At 38.2% G+C, this 23,923-nt stretch overlaps 3 protein-coding genes across 4 annotated transcripts in view; 1 reads left to right on the top strand and 2 right to left on the bottom strand.

Annotated features, from left to right (window-relative positions):
- STXBP4 (syntaxin binding protein 4) overlaps nucleotides 1–9,280 on the bottom strand; it is a 182,779-nt gene extending 173,499 nt beyond the window's left edge. The window contains exon 1 of one of the 2 annotated variants that reach the window (XM_088027323.1): nucleotides 9,223–9,280. The gene's annotated coding sequence lies outside the window, so the exon portion shown is untranslated. The remainder of the gene's footprint in view (nucleotides 1–9,222) is intronic. The other variant, XM_028090597.2, reaches the window with a different exon arrangement.
- Nucleotides 9,281–9,340: 60 nt separating this feature from the next.
- Nucleotides 9,341–18,911, top strand: COX11 (cytochrome c oxidase copper chaperone COX11). Its single transcript, XM_028090596.2, has 4 exons — nucleotides 9,341–9,748; nucleotides 13,077–13,232; nucleotides 16,650–16,775; nucleotides 17,395–18,911. The coding sequence occupies exons 1-4, from the start codon at nucleotides 9,386–9,388 to the stop codon at nucleotides 17,575–17,577; spliced, it is 828 nt and encodes a 275-aa protein (XP_027946397.1). The 5' UTR covers nucleotides 9,341–9,385; the 3' UTR covers nucleotides 17,578–18,911.
- TOM1L1 (target of myb1 like 1 membrane trafficking protein) overlaps nucleotides 18,572–23,923 on the bottom strand; it is a 74,097-nt gene continuing 68,745 nt past the window's right edge. Inside the window, exons 15-16 of the mRNA XM_028090595.2 lie at nucleotides 19,642–19,706; nucleotides 18,572–19,095 (exon numbers count right to left, since the gene is read on the bottom strand). Coding sequence (XP_027946396.1) covers nucleotides 19,643–19,706 — 64 coding nt within the window. The 3' untranslated portion in view covers nucleotides 18,572–19,095; nucleotide 19,642. The remainder of the gene's footprint in view (nucleotides 19,096–19,641; nucleotides 19,707–23,923) is intronic.

Raw genomic sequence — 23,923 nt, 5'->3', positions numbered from 1 at the left:
TTTTACCCTCCCTCAAAGGAGCCCCACAAGGCAGGTATTATTACATATTTATATTTACATAAATGAAAGGTATTTACATAAATGAAAATCACATCATGGAAAAGCTCTGTGACTTGTCCATGACCACACGGCTAAACAGTTTTAAAGTGGAATGTGAATCCAGTTTTCTTGAGCTCCAAACCCAACCTTTTTCCACTATGGCATGCTGGGAAACTGATTTATGGGGAAAAACTTCATTCTCTGAAAATACAGGATGAGAGTATTAACAGTACTAATAGGCTGTCTATATGGAGAGGATACTGTTGATTAAACTAACAGAAACTGGTTTAATTTTATCCATCCAAACAGCAGGCTTTTTTTTTTTTAATAAGCCAGGTATTCACTGTCATATCCTTAAACCTTAAATATCATAAAATGCTTTTCCCTTCCCTCTCTTTTATTTATTCCCTATTCCTTCCTTTACAGAAGCTAGCAAGCCCCTCAACCAAAAGGGGTTCTGTAATGTTACACACACACTAAACTTCACATTAATGAATGACACAGAAGGGAAACATTCTATTCTTTTACAAAAAATCTGCCCATTCAAGGAAAACATATTGTTTTTCTAGTTTGGTGACTCATAAGGAGGAAAATGTGAGGTCAGCCAAAACAGAGAAAGTGGAACACTGAGGGGGAAAAAAGTTCTTGTTTTATACAATAAATCTATTCCAGAAAACTTAAATTAGAGCTTTACTTTGATTAAAAGTTTTAATTCTATATCATTAGAAATCTCATTAGATAAAAAATCTGCCTGTGATGCATATGTTTGAATAACAGACTTAATAATTTATATTCCCAAAGAGATGGCATTCAATACTTTCTAAAACTAGTTCTTTTTACTAGACCAAAATTAAGAAAATAAAAAGGAAAGGGATAAAAACATCTGGCAGAAAAGATGATAAATATTAACTTGATGAAATGACAATATTGAATGAATATTCATAATATTGATAATGAATTAGTATGTCTTTTTAGTTTTTTAAAAATAGCTAATACATTCCCATGAGGTACATGTAATGGATGTATATATGCAGCCTATCTATCTCCACACCATTTCCACATACTTAAGTACCCACTGTTTTTGTTTCTTGTGAATACTTTTAGTTCCTTTATGCATAAACAAATATGAATAAATATTGACTCCTTTGCTTTTGTTTCGACTAGGAAAGTAGGTTACAACCAGCACAAAGCATCTAGCTGTTCACGCTGTGCACTGTACAATCCCTGAGGGTATGAGTCACATACATGATATAAACAGGTCCTCTGGTGTACACAGTAGTCCTGAATACTATAAGCATGGCTGTGAAATCTGCTGTTTTTTTTTTTTTAATTAATATAGAACCTGGAACTATTTCCATATTTTTACATAGCATCCTAAATCCTTTTTTTTTTTTTTTTTTAAGGAGGGAGAGGGAGAACTCCCCCTGCTTGTGTTCCCTCTCTTTCTGTGTCTCTCTCTGTCAAATAGATAAATAAAAAAAATCTTTACAAAAACAAAAATAAATAAAAAATAAATAAATAAAGAGGGAGAGGGAGAATCTTAAGCAGGCTCCATGCCCACTGTGAAGCCCGATGCAGGGCTTGATATCACAACCTTGAGATCATGAACTGAGCTGAAATCAAGAGTTGGATGCTTAAATGACTGAGCCACCCAGGCACCCCCCTATTTCTTTTTTATTTTTCATAGCTGCATGGCATTCCATTTTATGGATGGACCATATTTATTTATTCCTTTATTGATAGATACTTAAATTGTTTCACACTTTTTGCTATTATAAACATGCTGTGATGAAACCCTATAGATCACATCACATGTGCACAAATTTATCTGTATGACAAATCTACAAAAATAGGTTATCATTTATACACACTTGATATTTTGATAGAAACTGCCAAACTGCCCTCAATTATCAACTGTCCTAATTTACCATCCCTCCAATAATAGTGACTGATACTCCAAATTCTCACCAATAGGGTGTATTACATAACTATTGGATTTTTGACAATCTTATTGATAAGAGCAGTATCTTAAGATCTTAAGTCTGATGAGGCTGAACATTTGTTTTTATATTTTAAGAACCCTTTAGTATCTCCTTTTATGTGAACTTTATTTTTGCATCTTTTGCCAATTTTTCTCTACACGGTTAGCTTTTTTCTGTCCAGTTTCTAGGAGTTCTTACTCCCAGGGAGACTATCTCCTCTTCTTGCACTAAGAATTGCAAATATACTTTCCTCCTTTATTCTTAGTTATGGATTTTGTTGTTATTGTTGTTAGACAAAGGCCTGTGGCTAAATTTATCAATTTTTCATAAGTCCTTAAGTCAAATGTAAGTCCTTATACACTCCAAAGTTATAAAGAACTCTCTCATATTTTCTTCTAGTATTTTTATAGTCTCATTTAAAAATCTTTGATCCATTTGGAATCCATCCTAGTATACAGTATAAGGTATAGATCCAACTCTTATTTTCTCCCAAGAACATCACTAAGTTGCCTCAACAACATTATTAAACAATCCATCTTTTCCTACTGATTTGAGATTAGACCTTTATCATATATCAAATCTCATAAATATTTGGGCCTACTTCTGTGCTTTTTATTCTGGCCCATTGGTTAGTCTATCTTAATAATGGTTTTACAATATATGTTTTACATCTGGTAAATCCAACCCTCTCTCATTACTTCTTTTGTTAACCAAGTTTTCTTGGCTATTTTTGGTTGTTTATTTTTACCCATTAGCTTTAAAATTTTATCTTATTTGCAAAATAAAATAATGCCAATTGTTGGGGAATCACATTAAATTTACAAGTTAATTGACAAAGTATTGGTCTATCTTTATAGGGTTGAGTCTTGCTACCCAAGAACTAGTATATCTTTCCATTTGTTCAAGTCTTCTTTTGTGACCTTCTGTAGTGTTTCAAGCTGTCTTCATATGGGTCTCACACATTTCTCATTTAATTCCTAGGTATTTTAATCTTTTTGTTGTTTATTTAATGCCTTTAAAACATCTATTATTTACTTCAAAGTTTTTAACAAGCTGCGTAGTTAAAGAACTCTAATGCCATTTAGTTGTTTTTCTAAAGTGAAAATGAACCAGAAGTAAACGGAAGAAAGACAAGGTGCGGCAACAAAGAAGGAGAGATGCGTGGGCTTACTACTAAGCCCAAACAGTCCCTTCATCTTCATCACCATCATCATCATCACCGAGCTGGGCAGTGAGCCTGCTTAAGATTCTCTCTCTCCCTCGGCCCGCCCCCACCCCCGTCTCTCTCTCTCTCTCTCTCCCCCCCCTCGAAAGAAAGAAAGAAACAAAGAAAGAAAAAAAGAAAAAAAGAGAAAGAAAACTGGCCCCTTCTGGTTATGTTTCCTTTAATGTCATATCCCCTTTATGTCATTTTCTTCTTTTATTTCCATTTGCTAAAGTGTCAGCAAATTTTGCAAGGTGAAAGAGAAAATAACATAGATTTGGTATTTACCAGAGAAAACTAGCTATACCCTTTAAATAATTTCTCATAACTATTCCTTTGTAAGCAAATTGGTAAGCAGTAATAAATAAAAGACACTTTCTCCCTGCTATAGTTTAGAAAGAAATAAGACTTATAGCAAAGAACCTCACAGTATAAACAGTGTTTAATGTTAATTCCCTCTCTTATTAACCATCTCTAGCCTGTTCAAAAAGAAACACTTTGGAATTCTCTTTGCCACTGGTTTTATATTTACAAGGGCATTGCACTGGGAAGAGCCCTGGTCTAGAAGTTAAGGTATCCGGGTATGAGTTCCATTTTTGCTGTCCGCTAGCCAAGGGACTTGGAGCAGTCACTGAACGACTCTGCTCCCCAGTTTCTGCATATGCAGAACAAGAATGACAAGATCATTCATAAAGTGATCTTTAAAGGTTCTTCTTTGGTTTTATGAATCAAAAAATTCTATTCCAGGCTTACTAAATTACAAGCCCCTCAATGCTTTTTGAGGGGAGGGCTTTCTTTTTAAAATGTGCATGCACCTCTAAGACTGGTCTGGTCCATGAATGGGATAGGGTAACCGTGAGTCAGGTCATTTGGAAGGAATTGGAGGGGAGGAGAAAAAGCAGTTGGATGGTAAAATTTTACATTTAGGTAATTTCAAGAGAGGAGGAGGGAATGATGGTGCTGGTTACCTAATAAAGAATCTGTTTGTATTCTGTGACAGACAAGTTGGAAATGCTTACTATTTATAGATCAACTGGCACTACTATTAAAATATTAAAACAATTAAATATTTCTTTTGTAAAGTTAGACCTACAGATTCAGGATTATACTTGAAGAGATAAAACAAAGTGTTTAGTAACTGTGGCAACAGGTCCTATACCTTATCACAGCAGAGATTCTTCGAGATAGCATTAGTATATTTAAATAATCCTAGGTTTATATAATCAGGAATGGCTCCCTTCCCTGGGCTAGAGTTAATTTTTTTTTTTTTAAGATTTTATTATTTATTTTATTTGACAGAGAGAAAGAGACAGGGAGAGAGGGAACACAAGCAGGGGAAGTGGGAGAGGGAGAAGCAGGCTTCCCGCTGAGCAGGGAGCCCGATGCGGGGCTTGATCCCAGGACCCTGGGATCATGACCTGAGCTGAAGGCAGCCGCTTAACGACTGAGCCACCCAGGCATCCCTAGACTTAACTGATCTTTTAAAAAAAACATGAAAGTTTTAGAAAATCAAGATATAAAAGATCAAAGGGTTATTTTACTGTCTCCTTTATTTGGTACCCAAGGACAATATTCCTACTGCTAATGAACTTTTTTTCTTTCAAGAATCTAAGCAAAAAAAAAAAAAAAAAAGAAGAATCTAAGCAGTTCAGGAATGCTACTCATCATCTGCCCTGGGGGTGGACATATAGCAACTCCTGTAACACACAGACCAACCCTGTGAGAAACACCGGAAAACTCGTTGAAAGGAGGAGTCCTAATCCTCTCAAACGGGGGATCTTCATCAGAGCAAGAGCTCACTGCTCTCAGAAATTTCCTTACATTACTAGACAGCCTTCTGTTTGCTTTCATTTGTGCACTAGTCCCCCAAACATTTACTCAGTACAATCATGTACACTATGCTGAGTGCTTGTGATAATATGGTGAACAAGCCAAGGTCCCTGCTCTTAGAGCATTTACGTTCTAATGTTGAGAGAAAAAACAATAAAAAAGGAAACAAAACAAACTGGATTTCAGATACACAAATGTCACTGGACAGAGGAGGGCTGATTTAGATTGGGTAGTGGTGTTCCAGCTGAGATCCAAATAACAGGTCAGCCAGGAGAAAAACTGAGGGACAAAGTATTCCAGGCAGAGAAAAGGTCTTGAGGCAGCAAAATAGATTTGGGGTGTTTACAGACACAAAGAAGTGTGGCTGGAACATGGTGAATGCGGGGAGAGAGAAATAGTAGACGAAGTTCAAGAAGCAGGCAGGGTCTAGTTGACCTAGGGTCTTAGGGGCCATGGTGAGGAGCTTGGGTTTTGCTTGATGTTATTTCATATATCCTGACTATTCTCAGGAGACCTGTGTTTGCCTTTTGCCTTATCTCTTACCTTTCACTTCCTGAGACTGGGCTTTCTGCTTTTCCATTTTCCCTAGTTTTCTGCCTCTGCCTTCAACTCTGCTTATCCCAGGAAGGCTGACATGGCTTTAGCCTGAATTATGTTAAAATGTCATTCCATCTATTTGGAGCAAAGGGCCCTTTTAAAAGGAGGCTCTTACGTGACTGCACAGGTCACCTATCCACAAAGCTGGCCCTGATCTTAATAAATACTACTTTTAAAAAATGCCTTGTATGGATGAATGATTTCTGCTTTCATTTCATCTGGTCTGTGAATATAAAAATATATATATAAACTTTTTCAAGATCTTTTAAATAAAGTAACTCCTTAAACATGTGGCTTAAAGGAAGCTGCCAGGAAATAAGAAACTAGGATATCAAGACTTACTGAGACAATTTCATGATGTCACTGCAATCACTGAAATCTGTGATTACCCCGCTTATTCTCAAACTATAATTCACTTGCTCTTACTATTTATTGAGATGCATTATTCTTCCTCTTTTAGGTATAAGAAGATTATTAAAATATATAGCAGCCAAATAAACAGTTGTTAGTACTGTTGGAATAATTGCTAGATGTTTCACATTGCCAAATGGATCTATTTTTATTAGGCAAATAGCTAAGAAATGCAGCTCAGTGACTAACACATTAAGATTTAAGTAGCAATTTCCTTAATTTATATTATGCATTAAAAATACTAAATGTAATTACAAATCATAAATCAAATTTTTTAAATGATACATCTTTATAATCTTTAAGTTTTCAGAAAGCCTGAGAACCAATAATCAGATAAGAAAATATGTGACTATCAGGGCGCCTGGGTGGCTCAGTCGTTAAGCGTCTGTCTTCGGCTCAGGTCATGATCCCAGGGTCCTGGGATTGAGTCCCACATTGGGCTCCCTGCCCCGCGGGAAGCCTGCTTCTCCCTCTCCCACTCCCCCTGCTTGTGTTCCCTCTCTCGCTGTGACTCTCTCTGTCAAATAAATAAATAAAATCTTTAAAAAAAAACAACAACCAATTTTACCTATTATGTAAAACTGGACATGATCATAGCTAACTAGGAAGTGTTCACAAGGTTTAATTACTTACTGCTAAAGCATGATATTATAAATTAAAGATGCCAAGTCTGAAATGTGAGTCCAGCCCCTAATATTTTAAGTTTGTAATCAACATCTCTACCTGCAGAAAAGGGTTGTACTAACCTTGCCCTGAGGTGCTCCTATTCCATTCACAGTAGAACTCATTACTGAGCATTAGTTACCATAATGATTTATGCAATATTACAAGTATACTCGGACTCAAGAAAATTATAGCTAACACCATTTTACTGCTATCAAGATTACTATACCTTGGAAAGGAATAGTTTCATTTGCAATTACAAAACAAAATAATAGATGCCAAGACAAAGACACTATTACTGACACACACATTTACACTGCTATCTGTTGCTACATGGAAGGGGTATCTGGAGGAAAAAAATGGTTAAGGGAATGTATTGTTGGTTTCAGCGACACTTACATTTGCATGAGGTCTGAGTCTATGCTGTTAAACTCAATATATGACAGATCTTGTCCTGAAAAAGCTGACAATCTGGTATAAGAACTAAGGTAGATACAGATGAAAAAAATTTTCAAACATTAAACAATACAAATAAATCTGTAGAATCAAAGCATCTTGGTTTTTGTGCCAGAGTAGGAAAGAGTCAGAAGATACTTGGATCTTACCGGCTTTGCAATTTTCTGGCGCTGACCACAAGTTAATCAATTACTCATACTCACTCAAGGTGACCACGATTACTCACCTCAACTGCCTCCTAACTGCTCTACTTCCATTTTTGCCTCCCTCCCTTTATTGTGTTCTCCACAACATAACCAAGGTCTTTTAAAAAATGTGAATCAGATCATATCACTTGAATGCTTCTACCTAAACTCTGTAGTAGCTTCCTATTACTTTTAGAATAAAATCCAAACCCTTGGACATGGCTTAAAAGGCTCTGTATTATCTGGCCCCTAATATACTTGTTTTGACCTTATTTCCTACTACTTTCCTCCCTGCTTACTACGCTGGGAACACAGCAGCCTCATTTTTGTTCTTCAATGCTATCTAGCTCTTACTTGCCTCTGAGCCTCTGCATGGCTTGGAATTGTCACTGTGCAAGTAGGTTCCTATCATCATTCAGGACTAGGCTCAAATGGCATATCTTCAGAGAAAGACTTCACTACCCCTTCTCATTATTATTCTCAATCACACTGTCCTATTCTATTGTCTCATTGTACTGATTGTTATCTGAAATTCTCTCATTTATATATCTGTTACTTGATTATCTCCAGAGTCCCCCAGTAAAAAGTACACTTCAGAAGAGAAGCGATCGTGTTTGGCTTTCTCTGTGCTGTAGCCCCAGTAGGTTGAACAAGGTCTGGCCCATGCAAAAGTGCATTAAATAAATTAAATTTTTTTTTAAAGTTTTATTTATTTATTTATTTATTTATTTATTTATTTATTTATTTATTTATTTATTTGACAGTGAGAGAGAGAGAGTACAAGCAGGGGCAGCTGCAGGCAGAGGGAGAAAGAGAAGCAGGCTCCCCACTGAGCAGAGAGCCTGACATGGGGCTCGATCCCAGGACTCTGAGATCATGACCTGAGCCAAAGGCAGTTGTTTAACGGACTGAGCCACCCAGGTGCCCCAAATGTTTTTTTATTAAATAAATGTTATTTATGTATGTCTCAGGCTTTCAGTCTCCTGCACCAGTCATTAGAATTATAGGGGGGGGGGGATAATTATACCTGCACCAGTCATTAGAAATAGAACCTAATGTTTATTAAATTTTTACTCTATCTCAGGCAAAGTGGAAATCACTTTATAAACATATTCTCATTTACTACTACGATTTCCATTTTACAAATAAGGCCACTGCTTCTTACAGTGGTGAAATAACTGGCCTAAGGACACAAGGCGATAGTAGGATGCGGGCATGATCCCAGAGCTGCCAAACCTCAGAATGGGGGCTTTTCTCCACTCCTTTATACTTTCTAGAAGTTTGTTTCCTTCCATTACAGCAAAATAGGCTGTGCCGTCTGATCCCCTCAGGTCCTACTTTGTCCTGTGGGTCAAGCGCAGAAAGGTATTACATCCCCCACAGGGTTCTTTTCCAAGACGAACATCCCCATTTCTTTGAATTCTTTCTTAAAGCATCTTCATGTCTTGGTCACTCTCCTCTGGACAAACTCGTTTGACAACGTCTCTCTGCTCCAGACCCGGTCATTTTAACTGGACAAATGGTTAAGGGGCATCAGAGAAGTGGAAGCCGATGCCCAGCGGCTGAGAAAATGCAGACGCGTGAGTATTGTTGTGCGCTGTGGTGAACACAGGCAGGCTTCCTGGAAGAGGTGATCCCTCAGCTTAAGTCCCGGGCAGTAAGCAGCGGCCGGCCGCTGAAGGCCGCTAGGTCGAGACAAAGGGTGGCGGAGTGGGTTTAGGAAGACCAGGGACACAAGCTCAAATGATGATGTGCTTGCATCCCGCGGAGCGCACGGCGTTTCCCTAAAAGTAACTTTGAATAGGCACTGGAGGGAAGCAAAGCGGAACAGTCATGAACCAAAACGCGAACTTACCCGTAATCTGGCAACCCGGCCTCCGTAGCCCGACTGCAAGCGCCTCCACCTGAGGAGCCCTGTAGCCGGAGCAGCTGCAAGCTCCTCCCAGTTGTCGCGAGACTAGCTAGCATCGCGAGACCTGTTCGCTTGTCCCTGGCGGCCGGAGCCCTCTCCTGGCGGCATGGCTGGGCTCTGGCCTCCGGTATGGAGGAGCGTAGTTTTCTGTCGCTGGCGCTGGAACCACCCTGGGTCCCCGACCAGGATTGCCGAGAGGGTAGAGCCGTGTCTCAGGCCGGGAAGGAGTGGGACAGGAAGTGCTGAGAGGGGGCAGAGGCGGCTTGGGACATGGAAGTGCTCGAACCCTGGCCGGGAGCTGGCCCTGCAGCCGTCAAGGCGGCCGAAGAGCACGAACCCTTTCACGCGCGCGCAGGAGGAAGACTGGCGGCGTCGGAACAAGACGGTCCTCACGTACGTGGCCGCGGCAGCCGTGGGCATGCTGGGGGCGTCCTACGCCGCCGTGCCCCTTTATCGGCTCTATTGCCAGGTAGGGGCCGGTGCTGCCTCCTGGGCGGTGTCATCAGGAGGGGCGGAGGTGCAGTACAGGTCCCTGGATAGCGATCGCGCTCCTCAGTGTCGTGTTGAAGGGTCTGAGGTTGGCTACCAGAGAGGAAACAGGCTTTAAAAAGTACTTGCCCAAGCTTACCAGAAGTTGTTAGTGGTAAAGCTAAGAACCCAAGCCCCTACAGCAGTCGTGCTTATACCAACCACACTTCAGAGTGGAATTCCGTATTTCTGAGCTACACCACCGAAAACGTCCGCAACCTATACTTTGCTCTCCAGCAATCTGCCTTACCCTTTGGCTGCTCACACACGTGTTCGCTTCTAAAATATAAAGTATATTAGTACATTCCTTCTCTGAACCATGTATGGTTTATGTGCGAAGGTTAACCCTGGAAATGGGAGTATGCTTGTAGGTTGGGCTTAAACTGGGAGTATTTTAAGATTTTATTTGAGAGGGAGAGAGCACGAGAGGGGGAAGGGGGGAGGGTCAGGGGGAGAAGAAGATTCCCCGCTGAGCAGGGAGCCCAGTGTGGGACTCGATCCCCTGACTCCAGGATCACGACCTGAGCTGAAGGCAGTCGCCCAACGAACCGAGCCACCCAGGCGCCCCAAACTGGGAGTACTTTTAATCCATACAAAGAGGCATGAGTTAGGCGTTTGGGGCTTCCCTCCACTGTTAATACATAAGTATAATCTGCTTACCCAGGGCCCCTTTTAGATCAGAAACCCTAATGCAGTTCTTCAAGTGTGGTCCCACGGAGAACCACTGGCACATCACCCGGGAACTTGAATGCATGTTGTTGGGTCAAGCTCCAGAGCTACTGAATCAGAAACTCTGGGGGAGGGGCCCAGCAATCTGTGTTTAATAAGTCCCCGAGCTGATTTTGATGCAGACTAGTATTTGAGAACCATAAACAATGGCAGACTTTACGTATTTCACATATATTCTCCTTAATTCTTAAGTAGTAGTTTGCTGCTTTGGCTGGGCATTAGGTTTACTAGTTGAGCTGCTTTAATAAACATGTTAGGGCTCCCTCACCCCAGAGATTCTGATTAGGTCTGGGAGGGGGCCAGGAATTTGTTTAAGAAACATAAGTGAGACCTATATTCACTTCATTCACTAAGTGTTTGAGAGTGGTTCTCCCAACTTTGTTGTGGGGGGAAACATCTGGAGAGCTTTTAAAAATCCTGACACCCAGGTCACATCCTTAACCAATTAAATAACTCGGAGTGGGAGTCGGGCATTTGTAATTTTTTAAAGATTCCTCAGGTGATCCCAGTGTGTAGCAAAGTTTGGGAATCACTGGTTAACTGACAGTATTGCTAATGCCTGGCTTCTCCTCTCCTTTTGGAGATTAACTTGCCATTAATTTCCATAATGACTAAAACAGCAGAAGTCAAAAGGACTTGTCAGCCTCTTAATACTAGCGTTTATGGGGTATGCAGTAGCTTGATTTGGGAAGATGAATATAGAATGTGAATTAGTTTTCATCAGAGGGCAGTCTGGACCTAGCACGAATCCCCAGACTAGCAGTTGGTTAAATCATAAACAAAACTGAATCCAAAATAACAAGTATAAATCTCCACGAACCATGAGGAGGAAGGGGTCAGTTTTATTCTTCAGGGAATATTTAGCAATGTCTGAAGACATCTTTGGTTGTCACAACCTGGGAGGTGAGCAGGGAGAGTGCTACTGATGTCCTAGTGGGTAGAGGCTAGGGATGCCCCTGCACAGGACAGACATTACCCCTCTCCCCACCAAAAAAAAAAAACAAAAACAAAAAAATCCAGAAAAACCCAAAGAATTATCCAGCCCGAAATGCCATTAGTGGCAAAGTTGAGAAACCCTGTTTCACACTGAGGTGAATGACAGTATTTTGTGCATGTGTGTGCAAATGCAGGGCAGGACAATAAAAATTGTAATTTGTAATCCTAAACTTAAATCAAGTTGTATGTTACATAGTGACATTTCCAAAGGAGCCTCTCTTTCGCTTTTGGAATCACAGAACTTTAGAACCAAAAATAAGAATTATATAAACAGCTTAATACAGTGACCTCACATTTTTTGAGTATGGAAACTGTAGCCCCCTAAAAGTAAGATTTATTCAGTTTTTGGAGCTAGTTAGTGGCAGAACTAGAATAGAGCCCAGGACATATTCTCATTGCCCTTTTCTATTCTTAAGTTCTCTATCAAATTTGCAAATTTGAAGAACCTAATATTCAAAGACTGCCTGTCAGAATACATTAAGGAATCTTTATTCAAGTGACTCAAATTCTTCAGCAGTTATATATTAAAACTTAAGCATTATGGCTCTTTTGGGCAGAAAATATACTTATTAAACAAAGATAAAGTCTTCCCCTAGCAGCTTTTAGGTTTATAATGTAATTCAGTAATGTTGCATGGCAGTTGAGTGCAGTTAGTTGACTTGTGTAATACGTGGAAGATAGTAATACTACATTTTGCTGGGAGTCTTCCCCTAGCCTCAAATTTGGTATTTTTTTCCTAGTATAGTAACAGATTAATTACCCGGAGACCAGAATTCTGGCAACCTCAAGCATCAGAAGAATGATGACCCTGGAAGTAAGGATTTTTTTTTAAACATCTCTGATAAGGAGATAATTAGTGGCAATGAAGATAGGCAAGAAATGTCAGACACAGATTACTCTGATGTCTTGTGATTGATTCAGTTGCCAAAGGGATCAGTTTTTCTGATTAACCAATGATATTTATAAAAGCTATACTATACAAAGTACAGAAAAAAATTAAAAAAAAATTTACCAACGTGGAAAAATACTTATGATGCTTGAGAAAAGCAGAGTACAGAAGTGAAACTACCAACTAATCTATGCTATAAAAGTTACGGTATGGAAAATGATCAGACAGGACTGTGGATAATGGAATTACTTAGTTTCATTGAAATGATAGGGTTGTGGGTAATTTTTACTTCTATTAATGACTAATAGTATATATGAAACACTGGCAATAAGTAGAAATATGTTTAATGGAAAGTTAAGCTAAAATTCTGAGCTGTATATTATCAGTGAGGAGTCTGCTTTCTCTCAAATGACCCATTTTTTACTATGTCCAATAACCCAGTGATTACTGAAAAAATATAAGTGATTCTAATAAATATAGGCCCTTGACACCCCAAAGGTGGTCAAGCCACCAACACATTCATAAGTGATGAGTGACAGTATATAAACTGGGCTTCTACTAGATTGTTTTTAAAATTTTTTTATCCAATAAATCATCACCTGAAAGTACTGTTTGACATACTATCCTTAATATTCTTAATATCTTTAATGCCTAGACTACTGGTCTTGGAGGATCAGCAGTAGCAGGTCATGCATCAGACCAGATTGAAAACATGTTGCCTGTTAAGGATCGAATTATTAAAGTCACCTTTAATGCAGATGTGCATGCAAGTCTCCAGTGGAATTTTAGACCGCAGCAAACAGAAATATATGTAAGTGACTGTTAAAAGATTATTTTTTTATTGTAAAAATTACTTTCTTTCATCACTTAAACTGTTAAACAATTTAGGAAACACTCATGTGAACTTAATCTCAAAATACTAAGACTCCATTAATGTAATTTTTATTTTCAGACTTTTTTTAAAATTTTATTTTATTATGTTAGTCACCATAAAATACATCATTAGTTTTTGATGTAGTGATCCACGATTCATTGTTTGCATATATCACCCAGTGAGTGCTCCATGTAGTACGTGCCCTCCTTAATACCCATGACTAGGCTAACCCATCCCCCCACCCTCCTACCCTCTAAAATCCTGTTTGTTTCTCAGAGTCCACAGTCTCTCATGGTTCGTCTTTCCCTCCGATTTCCCCCCCTTCATTTTTCCCTTCCTTCTCCTAATGTCCTCCATGTTATTCCTTATGTTCCACAAATAAGTGAAACCATATAGTTGACTTTCTCTGCTTGACTTATTTCACTTAGCTTAATCTCCTCCAGTCCCATCCATGTTGATATAAAAGTTGGGTATTCATCCTTTCTGATGGCTGAGTAATATTCCATTGTATATATGGACCACATCTTCTTTATCCATTCATCTGTTGAACGGCATCTCGGCTCTTTCCACAGTTGGGCTGTTGTGGACATTGCTGCTATGAACATTGGGGTGCATATGGCCCTTCTTTGCACTACATCTGTGTCTTTGGGGTAAATACCCAGGAATGCAATTGCTGGGTCATAGGGTAGCTCTATTTTTAATTTTTTGAGGCACCTCCATGCTGTTTTCCAAAGTGGCTGTACCAACTTGCATTCCCACCAACAGTGTAAGAGGGTTCCCCTTTCTCCACAACCTCTCCAACATTTGTTGTTTCTTGCCTTGTCAATTTTTGCCATTCTAACTGGTGTAAGGTGGTATCTCAATGTGGTTTTGATTTGAATTTCCCTGATGGCTGATGATGATGAACACTTTTTAATGTGTCAGCCATTTGTATGTCCTTTTCTGAGAAGTGTCTGTTCATGTCTTTTGCCCATTTTTTGATTTGATTATTTGTTTTTTGGGTGTTGAGTTTGAGAAGTTCATTATAGATCTTGGATACCAGCCCTTTTTCTGTAGTGTCATTGCAAATACCTTCTCCCATTCTGTGGGTTGCCTCTGTTTTGTTGACTGTTTCCTTTGCTGTGCAGAAGCTTTTTATCTTGATGAAGTCCCCAAAGTTCATTTTTGCTTTTGTTTCACTAGCCTTTGGAGATGTATCTTGAAAGCAGTTGCTGTGGCCGATGTCAAAGAGGTTACTGCCTATGTTCTCCTGTAGGATTTTGATGGATTCCTGTCTCATGTTGAGGTCTTTCATCCATTTTGAGTTTATCTTTGTGTATGGTGTTAGGGAATGGTCAAGTTTCATTCCTCTGCATGTGGCTGTCCAATTTTCCCAGCACCATTTATTGAAGAGACTCTTTTCCATTGCATATTTTTTCCTGCTTTGACGAAGATTATTTGACCATAGAGTTGAGGGTCCATATCTGGGCTCTCTATTCTGTTCCATGCGTCTATATGTCTGTTTTTGTGCCAGTACCATACTGTCTTGGTGATCACTGCTTTGTAGTATAGCTTGAAATCGGGCAACATGATGTCCCCAGCTTTTTCTTTTCAACTTTCCTTGGCGATTCAGGGTCTTTTCTGATTCCATACACATTTTAGGATTGTTTGTTCCAGCACTTTGAAAAATGTCATTGGAATTTTGATCAAGATGGCATTGAAGGCATAGATTGCTCTGGGTAGCATAGACATTTTAACAATGTTTGTTCTTCCAATCCATGAGCATGGAATGTTTTTCCATCTTTTTGTGTCTTCTTCAGTTTCTTCCATGAGTGTTCTGTAGTTTCTAGAGTATAGATCCTTTACCTGTTTGGTTAGGTTTACTCCGAGGTATCTTATGGTTTTTGGTGCTATTGTAAATGGAATCGTTTCTCTAATTTCTCTTTCTACAGTTGCACTGTTAGTGTATAAGAAAGCAGTTGATTTCTGTGCATTGATTTTGTATCCTGCCACATTACTGAATTGCTGTATGAGTTCTAGTAATTTGGCGGTGGAGTCTTTTAGATTTTCCACATAAAGTATCATGTCATCTGCAAAAAGAGAGTTAGACTTCTTCTTTGCCAATTTGAATACCTTTAATTTATTTTTGTTGTCTGATTGCTGTTGCTAGGACTTCCAGTACTGTGTTGAACAATAGTGGCGAGAGTGGGCATCCTTGTCAAGTTCCTGATCTTAAGGAAAGGCTCTCAGCTTTTCCCCATTGAGGATGATATTCGCTGTCTCAGACTACTTTTGACAGTGCCCTATACCTAATGTAACAGTATACTTCAAGTTATATGATACTCTAGTAAAAATCAGTTTGGAACAATGGAAAATGTCATCTGTTCTTATTAGAGTCATATTAAGAATTCACTCTCTGATGCTATGTAGTTGACTTTCCCTCAGGTATAAATAAAGGGGGAAAGTTGAAAATCATTGGTTAGAATGAAAAATAGTTTACGGATTTAGATTAAAAATATCCCTGTCTCAAAAAAAAAAAAATTGAGAAGCTTTGAAGTAATCATATTAAATAGTCGTGTTCTATTTCAGAAAAGCCATACCTTAAGTTTCCTAAAATCTTGACTAACTGGAATCCTAGAGGATTTAATTGAAATTATTTCATGAGCTGAGGAATAGCCAGAAAAGCTTCACTGTGACCCTTGTTGGAAAACCCTTATAAATATTGGTGTTCCCCCCCCCAGGTTAGTAAACATTACTGAATCTCTTCAGTGATTGAGGGTTTTATAGGTTATGATTTTTAACATTCTAATCACATAGTAGTGTATAAGATAATAGTGGCTGAATTGGTACAAATAACGGAATCCTTTAGAAATCTATTTTTTTTAAAGCCTTGCAAGTTTTAAAAAAATGTGTTCTCTCAAGAGTATTCGTGCTTTTTGGTCAAGTAAAAGTTCTATTCAGTCAGTTTTATTCTGGTTATAAGTTTAATTTACTCTAGTTGGTAACCTCTTAAAAAGAATCTTTGTCAGTCATAGGATATTTAGGTAAAGTGTTAAGGAGTCAGACTTGGACTGTGATAGGCTTGGCTCTCCTTGAACATTTTTAATTTAATTTACAGATTATTGCTTGAAGACTTCAGATATACAAAAGGACAATCCACAATTAATTATGAATAGAGCACTGGTTCCACTGACACATGCAAGTAAAATTTGAAAACCAGATATTCATGGGTAGTATTCACAATTTATTTTGCTGACCCTCAATATTAGTTTAAAGTATTGTGGTCTGATTAGATAAAATAATATGACTAATTTATTAGGGAAAGGAGGAGCTGTGAGATTTGAAGTATTGATAATGTATATTTCCTTAAAACAGGTAGTGCCAGGAGAGACTGCACTGGCGTTTTATAAAGCTAAGAATCCTACAGACAAACCAGTAATTGGAATTTCTACCTACAATGTTGTACCATTTGAAGCTGGACAGTATTTCAATAAAATACAGGTACAGCTTAATATATGCAAACCTTAGTACTAAACTTACTGCAATGTTTAGTAGAAGCCAATTTCTGAAAATTCATTTCTTCTAAACATTAAACTTTTCTTCCATTGCTTAGAACAGATGAACCAAATGGGTATCTCTTTTTAAAATTAGAAGAAGAGGAACGGGGTGCCTGGGTGGCTCAGTTGGTTAAACGTTGGAGTCTTGATTTTGGTTCAGGTCATGATCTCAGGGTCATGGGATCGAACCTGGCAGTGGGCTCTGTGCTCAGCTGGGAGTCTGCTTCAGATTCTCTCCCCCACTCTCCATCTGCCTCTTCCCCCCCCACCAAATTTGTTGAGTCTCAATATTTTTTTTTTTTAATTTTTTAAGATTTTATGAGAGAGAGCATGTGTGCACGCTCACAAGGGGAGGGGCAGAGGGAGAAGCAGACTCCCTGCTGAGTATGGGGAGCCCATTGAGTCTCAAAGCAAAAATCAAATATGTTGTCATTCTGTCACAGAACTTAGATTATAAATTTTTTATAATATTTAATTGTACACTTACTAAAGCTAAGAAATGGACCATTATTAATATTTCTTTTCTAATAGAAACTAAACAAATACCTTTTTATAACTTCTAGTGCTTCTGTTTTGAGGAACAAAGGCTTAATCCACAAGAGGAAGTAGATATGCCAGTGTTTTTCTACATTGATCCTGAATTTGCTGAAGATCCAAGAATGGTGAATGTTGATCTCATCACTCTTTCTTATACTTTTTTTGAAGCAAAGGAGGGGCAGCAGTTGCCGGTTCCAGGCTATAATTGAAGTCAGCACCTAAGTCTTGCTTCAGATTTGTGATTTTTGAAAAATCATGTATTTGTATCTAGTCTTCTCAGGGGAGAAATATTCTACAGTAATGTGAAGCTATTTTAAATATTATTTAATGCTGGGTTTTTTTTTTCCCCAACTAATTTACACTACTTAAAATTGAATGGTTTGTCATAAGGAATCCACATGCCTATTTAGAATATATGACTGTTCTAAACCATAGAGTAATATAAAGTAATATTAAAAGTAATACTGATAAATAATAATAAAAGAAACTGCTGTTTCTTAAATATGTAGGCATGGACTTGATGGTTCAATTTAATTCTATTTGCTCCCCTTACAGATTACTAGCCCTTCATACTTGTAGCAGTGAGTATTTTTATTATTCCCAGGGTTATCTGTTTTAGGGTCCAGGTCATAACTTCTGCCCATTTTTATTATTTCTAAAATAGTTGGTTACTACTTTCTTTTACTGTGGATAGTCACTACTTTAAAAGCTCAAAATGGAAGAAGAACCACTGAGCCCTAACAGCTTGCCCAGAGATTACATTCTGACTTAAGATTTGACTATTTTTCCTTTAGGCTCTAGGGCTATTTTATATTCTGAAATTTTGGCATCATGAAAATGAAATAAAATGCACAAATGTTTACTAGGATTATAGCATTTCCTATGATAGTTCAAGTCCCTGAATGTTAAAATGTTTAAGTGTGGAATTGTGAAGACTCACATCAGAAGTTCTATGAACAAACTCTGTAAAAAAAAAAAAAATGTATTAAATTGTTTTAATAGTAATTTGTCATTGTAATTTATGACATAAATGAATGCACAATTTATTCTGAATGTTTTCCAGTAGTGTTTGTTCCAAATAGAAATATTTGTTCCAATAGGAATATTAATATTCCAAATAGTAAAAAGGGGAGAAAAAAGATCATCTAGTATTATAAAGAATATTTCAAGGCAACTTTATAATAAAGAGTCCAGTGACCTCTTCAGGGTACCTGAAATATAAATCATGAAGGCTTTTACAAGTTATAATTCTAATTCTAAACAAGTATTATTTATAAAAAAAGTACAAATTGACTTTTACATTCAACTTAGTTAAATGAAGGCACTCAATAGTCTTCATAATTATTTTGTAATAAAAATCTTCATCTACTCTTATCACAGCTGTGTGAGGATTTCTTTTCTAAAGGTAGGAAGCCCTGTGAAACCTAAGATGCTATCATTAAACTACTTGGCCTCAGTACAATGGATTTTTCTTCTGCTGAAGTTTTAAGTGAATATATGTTAACCCAAGTTCTTTTGAGATAAAGTTTAAACTGGTCTGGAAGCATAAATGTTCCTCTGGAACTGTTACTCTTCTGTGAAACTTCATTATTGCAGAGGAGGAATGTTCCACCAAGCTTCTGATGTGCTGGTAGGTCTTGTCTTCTGGGCCTCAAAGCTGCATAGGGTCTACCTTCTAGAGAGTTGGCACCTCTAATGTAGTTAGTGAGCTGGTCATCCACTTTCACCTAGAATAAAAAGAATAGCCACCCTGCATTCTTTCCTTTTCTTCCCCCATTCCTAGATAACAGGAGAGTCACAATCTAATGCAGAAAGCTGGGAATGTACTACTGCCATGGGGGCCGATATGAGGGGAATAAATAAGGTTAATGGGTTACTGGTGGCCATGCATTCATTAGTAAATAAAATAGGATGACTAATACAGCAAATAGGAAGAATCCAGGCCTATTGGGATGAGCAATGAGTGGGTTTTACCAGTTAATAGGTATTAACTATACATAAAAGATAAATGTCTATTTCAGTGCTAAGAAGTTCTACTGATCATTATTTTTGTTAGCATTAATATTTCTATACCATAAACCAACTTCTACATTCCAAAGGTTCATTATTTTTAGCTAACAAGCTCACAAAAATTACAATTTGATTAGGAGAAACTCTGTATTAAGATTTCACTCAAAGTGCCATTATAAAATGTAAATAGTAAAAACAGAAAGTGACAATTACACTGAAATTCTATAGAATGGGGAATGTAAGTTGTATAAGGTGAAGTCTACCTCAACAATCACTATGACTTGGAGCTCCTTTCTGGTGATGAACATCAATTTCTTCATAAACAGCTCTGAAACAAACCATCATGGCAAAAAGGTTACTATAAATCAAAGTACTATTTTGGCTTTTAACTACCAACACCTTAACAAAAATCTGGTGCCATTTTAGGTATTCAGGCTGTATCAGTGAATAAAATCAGATTTCTGCCCTTGAAGCTTACATTATAGCTTTTTTAGAGCCTAATGTAATTCCCATGCATCTTATAAATATGTATCTCATATAACCAATTCATTTTACTTGTGACTTAATGAAAAACGTGGCTCAAATATGGACAGTTTGCTTTCTGCTTTACAAAAAAAAAAACAAAAATTGTTGTTTTTCCAGATTTCTAAACATTTAAAAGTACTAACATTCTACCTTTTTAACCTACGTTATTACAGTCGAAATTCCTGAGCCCCCTTCACCTTATAATTGTCATCTCTGTACCTCATTAATAGTAATTTTTTATGGCATCATGCAGTTCTTCATATATGTCTTACATAGGCCTGTAGCTAAGAAAACATCTAAAGCTACAAATACAACATTGATACAGTAGAGCAAAGCATGGCTGGGGAAAAAAAAATCTTATAAAAAAAATCATAGCATGATGAAGCTATGTTCACCAATGTCACAAGGCCCCAAGATGGTCCAGAAATTTTAATGTGTTTCTACAAAGTTATTTCAACTTCTTTGACTTCTTAAATCTCCTGTTCCCCTCCTCTTACACCCTTGGTCAGAAACCTCACTAATAGGTAAATTAAATGCCTTGGTATGGAAACTTTCTCATCTCCCTATCACCGAATCTTCAAGTCTCTTTTCATCTATACCACCATCTGCTTCTGTGATCCTACCTACACCTGCCTTCTCAAGCATGTTACTCACTTAGTCCTCCCCCTTTTTGAACCTCTGGCCTCCCTATTATATCCTACCTGTCAGCATTCACAGATGATCCAGCATCTTCCATTTTCTAACACAAGGCAGTACCCAATCTCATATCTACTTGGAGTGATCATCTCAGTAACCTCTAGCTACCAAGCCACTTTCCACCATCCCTTCATATGGAAGTTTGTAGTGTCTTCTATACCGATCATCCCTACTTCTCTCCTGTTAACACACTAAAATCTGGCTTCTGTCCCCATTAATCTAGCAAAATAGCTTTTACACCAAGGATTTCCTTCTACTTAATTCATTAACTAGTTTTCAGTTGTCATGTCTGCTAGTTCATCCCAGTTGTGCACTCCCTTCTTCTGGTTTCCAAATTGCTATTTCCACATCTGCTGATAGTAGGCTCCCTACTGCTCTCTTTGCTCTTGGCTTTGGCTGTTCCATTTCCTTGAATATGTCCAAACTCTCTCTACTTAAGAGTCTTTGTACCCATTGTTCCCTGGGCCTACAATACTGATTCCCAAACTTGTCACCCGACTAATAATTGCAGGTCTCAACCTTAATGTCACTTCCTTAAGCTTTCTCTAGCCCTCATTTAAATTAGTTCTTCCTGTTCTAAGCTTTCAAGTCACCATGTTCTTTCATACCATTAACACAAACTAAATGCATGTTTGATTTCTTTTTCTTTCTTTCTTTTTTTTTTTTTTTTTGAGTAGGCTCCATGCCCAGCATGGAGCCCAACACTGGGCTTTGAACTAATGACCCTACCCTGAGATCAAGATCTGAACTGAGATCAAGAGTTGGACACTGGGGCACCTGGGTGGCTCAGATGGTTAAGTGTCTGCCTTTGGCTCAGGTCATGATCCCAGAGTCCTGGGATCGAGCCCTGCATCAGCTCCCTGCTCCGCGGGGAGCCTGCTTCTCCCCCTCCCTCTGCTTCTCCCCCTGCTCATGTTCTCTCTCTCTCTCTGTCTTGAATGAATAAATAAGAAAATCTTTAAAAAAAAAAAAAGTTGGACACTTAACAGACTGAGCCACCCAGGTTCCCCATGATTTCTTCTAACACACTAGATATAACCTCCATGAGGATGGGGAGGACGTCCTGTCTCTTGTTCAACATTATAAATTAGGCACCAGTCATTGTCCTTGGCATATAATGTTCAAGGATTTGCCAAATGAATCGTGTGTACGTATATGTATACAACTTCATAAATATTGTACTCATCCTACTAGAACAGAAATTCTTAACCTAGGGTTCATGGACATTCAGTGATGTGAAAATTCCAGAACTTTTTCTACAAGACTTTGTGGTTTTCCTTAGGGAGAAGTTCCTAAGGTGAATTTCAAAGGAATGAGAACACCCTACCCCCCTCAGAAAGTAAGAACCACAATGGTAGAGAATTCCAAAGCTCCACCTCTCCAGCTTCTCTCTCTCTCACATCTATTGTTTGTTGCATTGTCATATCTACTTACAATTTCCTAATTAATTGGAATATAATAAACTCCTACTTCCTCTTTGGATGCTATTGATTTCTAATTCCTTAAGCCACTAATATATTCAGTGATACTTTATCAAGCAGAATGACCTAGGGAAATTTTGCAATCCTACATTAGGAAAAAGTATTTAATGAACTCCTGTAAGTCTGTTAAAATTCATAAATTATTCCAAACTGGATCACTACATTAGTGGTTTAAAATCAGGGGTCAAAACCTCAAATGCTTATATGTTAAAAAAAAAAAAAGAAAAGATAGCAGGAGGGGAAGAATGAAGGGGGGGAGTCAAAGGGGGAGATGAACCATGAGAGTCGATGGACTCTGAAAAACAAACTGAGGGTTCTAGAGGGGAGGGGGTGGGGGGATGGGTTAGCCTGGTGATGGGTATTAAAGAGGGCACATTCTGCGTGGAGCACTGGGTGTTATGCACAAACAATGAATCATGGAACACTACATCAAAAACTAATGATGGAATGTATGGTGATTAACATAACATTAAAAAAAAAAAAACCCTCAAATGCTTAACACATGCCAGGCCGATCAAATAAATGGACAAAGAGGGCCAGTTGGGGCCTGGTGAACTGCAGAGCATACCTTGTCTTAATGAGGCAGCTACTACTAAGTCCTAACGTAGTGCTAGCATATAAAAATGCAGGCCTGGCATTGCCACAGTATCAAAGGAATTCAGAAGTCCAGATATTTTTTTTACAATACCCTAGTTTTTAATTTTTGGCAATTTATTTTTAAATGCACGGTTCAAATTCCACATAGGTCAAACAAAACACAGCTGTAAGCAAGATACTGCCTAAAGGCTGCCAGTTTCTCAACAATGGTTTCTATAAAATTGCTTTAATCTTAACTTTTTAACAATTCTGGGGGTAATCGTCAAAGTATATTAAAGCTCTAATTAGCCTACTGTTGCATAAATATATACACTTGACCAATGTGAAATCATAAAATACTCAAAGGACTTCAAGTTAAGAAGACATGTTTACACTAATGCTTTATTAATCCATTTTAAGTTGACATAGAGTGAAGACTAAAAACAAGTGTTTTTTTTTGTGATTAGTAGGTAAAGAACAGTTAAAATAATCCATCAATGTGGTATTACTTATGTCACCAATCAGTGAATATAGTGCCCTTCTCAAGCTGGAGAGAACCTGACTTTCTCCCAAGGCATCTGCGTGGAACCCGTTAATGTACATGATGGTTCTGGTTATTTCTTAATGTGCAGCCCCCAGCATTTTTATTTTTTAGTCATAAGGCCGAGCACAATAAGACCATTAAGAGCAACAGCCTCCAGAGTGAAATAAGTCAATCAGAGAAAGACATGTATCATATGACCTCACTGATATGAGGAATTCTTAATCTCAGGAAACAAACTGAGGGTTGCTGGAGTGGTGGGGGGTGGGAGGGATGGGGTGGCTGGGTGATAGACATTGGGGAGGGTATGTGCTATGGTGAGCGCTGTGAATTGTGCAAGACTGTTGAATCACAGATCTGTACTTCTGGAACAAATAATGCAATATATGTTAAGAAAAAAAAAAGAAGATAGCAGGAGGGGAAGAATGAAGGGGAGTAAGTCGGAGGGGGAGATGAACCATGAGAGACGATGGACTCTGAAAAACAAACTGAGGGTTCTAGAGGGGAGGGGGGTGGGGGGATGGGTTAGCCTGGTGATGGGTATTAAAGAGGGCACGTTCTGCGTGGAGCACTGGGTGTTATGCACAAACAATGAATCATGGAACACTACATCAAAAACTAATGATGTAATGTATAGTGATTAACATAACAATAAAAAAATTAAAAAGTGCAACAGCCTCCATAAAACCTGTCATTTTTAATAAGGTCATCAGTTTCTGCCAAGAC

The sequence above is a fragment of the Eumetopias jubatus genome, unplaced genomic scaffold, assembly GCF_037043125.1.
Source record: "Eumetopias jubatus isolate StellerSeaLion01/CBP00866 unplaced genomic scaffold, mEumJub1_p1.0 scaffold_10, whole genome shotgun sequence".
NCBI lineage: Eukaryota > Metazoa > Chordata > Mammalia > Carnivora > Otariidae > Eumetopias > Eumetopias jubatus.
The sequence above is the reverse complement of the archived record's forward strand: the minus strand, read 5'-3'. Positions and strand labels throughout refer to the sequence as shown.